Consider the following 4,811-nt stretch of genomic DNA (forward strand, 5'->3'; position numbering starts at 1 on the left):
AAAGTAATATAAAGTAGAGCAAAATAATATGTTAATGACATGTATTCTTCAGTGTTGTAGGAATTTAAAATAAAGATGATGGCCATTGTGGTTTGTGATCAAGGCATGCTCATTAGAGGAAATAGTTCTCTTAATAGAGGATGCTGTGGAAATATTTACAAGAAGGGGATAACCCAGAAAGAAACTCCTTTTTGAAAGAAAAGCATAGTGTCCCTCAAATCTTTCCATTTCTGATCTCTACTATTCTGGGGGTGAGGTAATTGATATTTTTGGACCTCTAATAAAACTGCATTACATATATTCTGAAGACACCTGACTCTCACAACTGAGACATGGGAGTAACGCCAAGAGGTTGGAATGCCCCGGAGAGGGTAAGAATAACTTACAATGGCTTAGATGACTGCTGTCATCTTTTTGTCTCTTTGCAGTTGTCAGGAAATGGCCAGCCTTGGAAGCAATGAGTTGCCTGAAGTTTAAACCTGACGAACAAGAAATTGGGTTTCTGTCAATGGACTTCTCCCCACCTCATCATTTCCAGGCTTATTTGTTAGGACTCTTTCTAGTTAACAAACAAGCAAACATGTAATCCTGAGGAATTTTCCCATATTCTTTTGGTCTGGAAAGTACCACATTCCAAGATTGCTTGCTACTGAGAGTCTGGAGAGTTACTGAAATATGGAACGTTGGGATTTGCTGGGATTTCTAATCATCACATTGAACTGCAATGTAACAATTGTGGGTGAGTTTTATTTTTTTAATCTTTCTTTTCTCTTTATCAAAAATGACAGAATTCCATCTCTCTTCTAGAACCTGGCTTCTTTTTCTGTTTTTAGTTTTGCTGGTTAACTTTAAAGAACAAGCTTCTATGTTTTTGCCAGTAAAGGACCCAAGAATATATTTTTACCCCAGGAGGCTCTGTGTTTGCTTCCTTTTTTTCTTTCTTCTTCTTCTTCTTTTTTTAATTTTACTCTCATTCCACTGTGATTACTTAAGTGAAATGGTGTTTGAAATCTAACCAATTCTCCTTTCATTGACATGAGTGTTTGAAGACTAGAGCAGGTGGGAAAGGATATTTTTATGCTGTTATTCCTTTACTCAAATTACCAGGAATGGAGACAATTTTGCAAAAATAAACCAGAAGTTATTCTCTAATTATTTTTTTTCTTCCAGCTTATTTCCTGTTTAGTTTTTAATCATTTTAAATACTTAATTGATATTCTATTTTCTTATGCCTTTGAAGAGCAACTTGTGTTGTAAATTTTAAAAAAATTTGTCATCCTGTGTTTATTTCACTTTTTCCCACTGCTTTAATAGGTAATAGACTACTATATGACTTTTTGTCCCTGTCTGACACTCCCCCCCCATTATAGGCAATATTCATAGTATCATAGGTCTAGAGATAGGATATCATAATTTGGTCCTTAGAAATCACTCAGTTCAACCCCTTTACTTATATTTTGAGAAAATATTGAGAAATATTTTGAGTCTCAGAAACTTGGCACGACTTCCCCAAGTTCACACATGGCAGAAAAGGGATTGAACTTGAAACTTTTGATCCCCAGGACAAGATTCTTTTTTTGGTACTATTGTTTTTACTCTCTAGATACAGAACTCAAGCATTTAAAAATTGCCTTGGTCTCACCCAATGGATGAGAAATGTTTCTTTTAAGTTATTTAGTTTCCTGGGTAGATTTTGAAAAGTAAAAAAAAAATTTCTTTTAATTTCCATTCACAGATGATAGCAACTTTCACAAATTTGGATCTCATTAAATGGAAGGTAGTTTGGATCACTGAAAAGTCAGTTTTATCAGAGACATTTGAACAAGCTTAGTTTGAAAATTTCCAAGCACAAATAGCAATGTTAATTGCTAACAGTGTTACCCAGCATAAATTCTGTGGAGTGTTCCTATAAACAGATATTAGCCACATTTATCTGTGTACTGAGTGTTACCATGTGGAATCGAAATCCTTTTAAAACAGTTTCTTTCATTAAGAGATTTAAACATATCTTCTATAGCAGTGATTCCCAAAGTGGGCACCACCGCCCCCTGGTGGGTGCTGTAGCAATCCAGGGAGGCGGTGATGGCCACAGGTGCAATTATCTTTCCTATTAATTGCTATTAAAATTTAAAAAAAATTAATTTCCAGGGGAGCTAAGTAATATTTTTTTTTCTGGAAAGGGGGCGGTAGGCCAAAAAAGTTTAGGAACCACTGTTCTATAGTCTTATTTACACCATTAGCTGACTTAGCAAGCACTTTTTTTCAGAGACAATATAAAAATAAATTTCAGCTCCACCCAGAGATAACTGGACTTTTAAAAAGTTCAAAATAGTAGAGGATGAATTAATGAATTAATTCTTAGTATACTTTTTTTGTCTAATAATCTTGAAGCCCTTAAGAAGAAACATAGGCTTAGTTTATGGAAAATGGAGTCACAAGGAGCTTAGATGTTAAATGTCCTGTTCAGAGTAGATTTACTCCATAGACTTCAGATTTATAAACAAAGCAACTCCCAAACAAACCAAAAAGCATACTCAATGGCTCCCCTGTCCTCTTCTTACTTTGGAATTTGCTTCTCACTTCCAGTATTCTGAGAATTGTTTTCATACTTCTTGGTTCTCATATTTTTTCATACCAATTTGTTCTTTTCTAGGGAAGATCTGGCTCATCTTCATGATCATGCTGAGGATAGTGATAATTATTTTGGCAGGCTATCCAATCTACCAAGACGAACAAGAGAGATTTGTTTGCAATACTTTGCAACCAGGATGCTCCAATGTATGCTATGACATGTTCTCTCCTGTATCTCACTTCCGATTTTGGCTGATCCAGAACGTATCTGTTCTCCTACCATATGCCCTGTTCAGTGTTTATGTCTTTCACAAAGGAGCCCTCCATGCTGCCATGGGGGCCCGCCAACCAGATTTTTGTAAAGCAAGGCATACCCTCCCTGACCAGAGAGTAGTGAAGGGATCTGGCTGTTCTCAACGAAATTTCCCTGACTTTTCCACTGCGTATATAATACAACTTCTTCTGAGGATCCTGACTGAAGCTGCTTTTGGTGGTGCCCAATACTATCTCTTCGGATTCTGGGTTCCAAAGCGATTCTCCTGCTACCATTCTCCTTGTACAAGCACGGTAGATTGCTATATCTCCCGGCCCACAGAGAAATCAATCATGATGCTTTTTATTTGGGGAGTCAGCGCTCTGTCCTTTCTTCTAAGTTTTATTGACCTGATTTGTTGCATGCAGAGATGGCTGAGACGGAAGCATTTGGCTAAACGGATGATGAAAAACGTTTGTGTCAGTGAAGATCAGGGCCCCCCGCACTTTCCTCCTGGTCAAGCCAAACACTGTTTGAGCTCAGAGGTAGGGCGGGAGCCTCCAAAACGGGTGAAAAGGGTTAGTCAAACTAGTGAGAATGCTGGGTGGCCTGAGTCTCGAGGGGAAGATGATATCCCTCTTCCTTCTATGTTGTGGCCTAAAGATATAGCTTCCAGGTCAAACCTTAATAGCCCTGGTCGTAAGTCTTGCTCATCTGGAAGAATGACTTTTCTGGATGAAGATGGCAGCGACGTGATGTCCAATGGCAGTGAACAGCAAGGGATAGCTTCTAAAGAGAGGCAAAGCAGGCCTTTCAAAGAGGTTGGCAGGTCCAAAGACAACCCCCAGCTTGAAGAGTTTGCCTCTGGCCCTCGAAGCAGACTTGGAGGACATTATTCATCCAATGAGCCGAAACCTTCTACCTCTCCTGTGAGCTGCGGCAGCCCAGGCTACCTACGGGCCAAGAAGTCTGAATGGGTATGAAAGGATGATACCCAGGGGGTTAGGAAGATCTGAGAAATCTGGCCTTCCTAAGGCCCTCCAGTACCAGCAGCCACAGTCATGGAAGATGGAAACCATAAGAAAGATTCAACCTTAAATTTACTTGGCACATGGAAATATCCAGGGAGGAATGATGAGCAGAAAGCAAACCTGGCAAAGGAGAAAAACAGGTCCTACAAAGGAAACTTGGATAGGTTCTCTTCACAGAACCAATTTCAGTAAGACTGACTACTGGAAGATAAGATTTCTGCTTTCTAAAAGTTAGGCTATTATCCCTAGAAATATCACTCTAAGTTCACGATATTACTTATTTTGACTTTATTTTTGCTCCTGTTTCTCCATGAAAACCTAAACACAGGCAAAAAAAGATTCTGTTTGGGTACAAAATTGAATTGAAAAACTAATTTTAAGCTTTATCTTCAGTAATTCACTTGAATACTTCCCCTGAATACTTCTAAAGGGTTATCACATGGGACCACTTTGTTTAAAAAATGCTACATGCACCTCAAGACTTTTTAAGAGCAAAAACTAAGAAGGTGAGACTGTATCAGTGCCCACAGAAATATTGTGGCAGGTCTCTACCCCACCGGCAACATCCAGATACAAACTGGGAAACTTATAATGAAAAACAGACATGTTAGGTCATTGCTAATCTTATTGTTGTTATAGGTGTCAGAGTCTGGCTAATTCTCTTCTAACATGTTTAGTGTGAAGTGTTTTTCCTTGTACTAATAGAGCTCATTTGTGTTTTCATGGGTTATTGGGAAGTAGTTTGTTGTCTGGATGAGAAGAGAATTATAATTGGCTTAGTGGGAGCCAGAATCATAGAAGGTTTGACTTGGAAGGAACCTTAGCTATCATATAGGCTGATCTCCTTATTTTAAATTATTTTAACAATAATAAATGGTGCTGAATAAGGTACTCAACTCTTCTGGGGTACTCCCTCTTCCTACCTAGAAAGGGAAGAGAACAACCTAACCTGTCCC

At 38.5% G+C, this 4,811-nt stretch overlaps 1 protein-coding gene across 1 annotated transcript; it reads left to right on the forward strand.

The window, feature by feature from the left end:
- The first annotated feature begins 675 nt into the window (after positions 1-675).
- On the forward strand, positions 676-3,807 carry GJD4 (gap junction protein delta 4). Its single transcript, XM_044677760.1, has 2 exons — positions 676-739; positions 2,654-3,807. The coding sequence occupies exons 1-2, from the start codon at positions 676-678 to the stop codon at positions 3,805-3,807; spliced, it is 1,218 nt and encodes a 405-aa protein (XP_044533695.1).
- Positions 3,808-4,811: the final 1,004 nt, after the last annotated feature.

This window comes from Gracilinanus agilis, chromosome 5 (genome assembly GCF_016433145.1).
Source record: "Gracilinanus agilis isolate LMUSP501 chromosome 5, AgileGrace, whole genome shotgun sequence".
NCBI lineage: Eukaryota > Metazoa > Chordata > Mammalia > Didelphimorphia > Didelphidae > Gracilinanus > Gracilinanus agilis.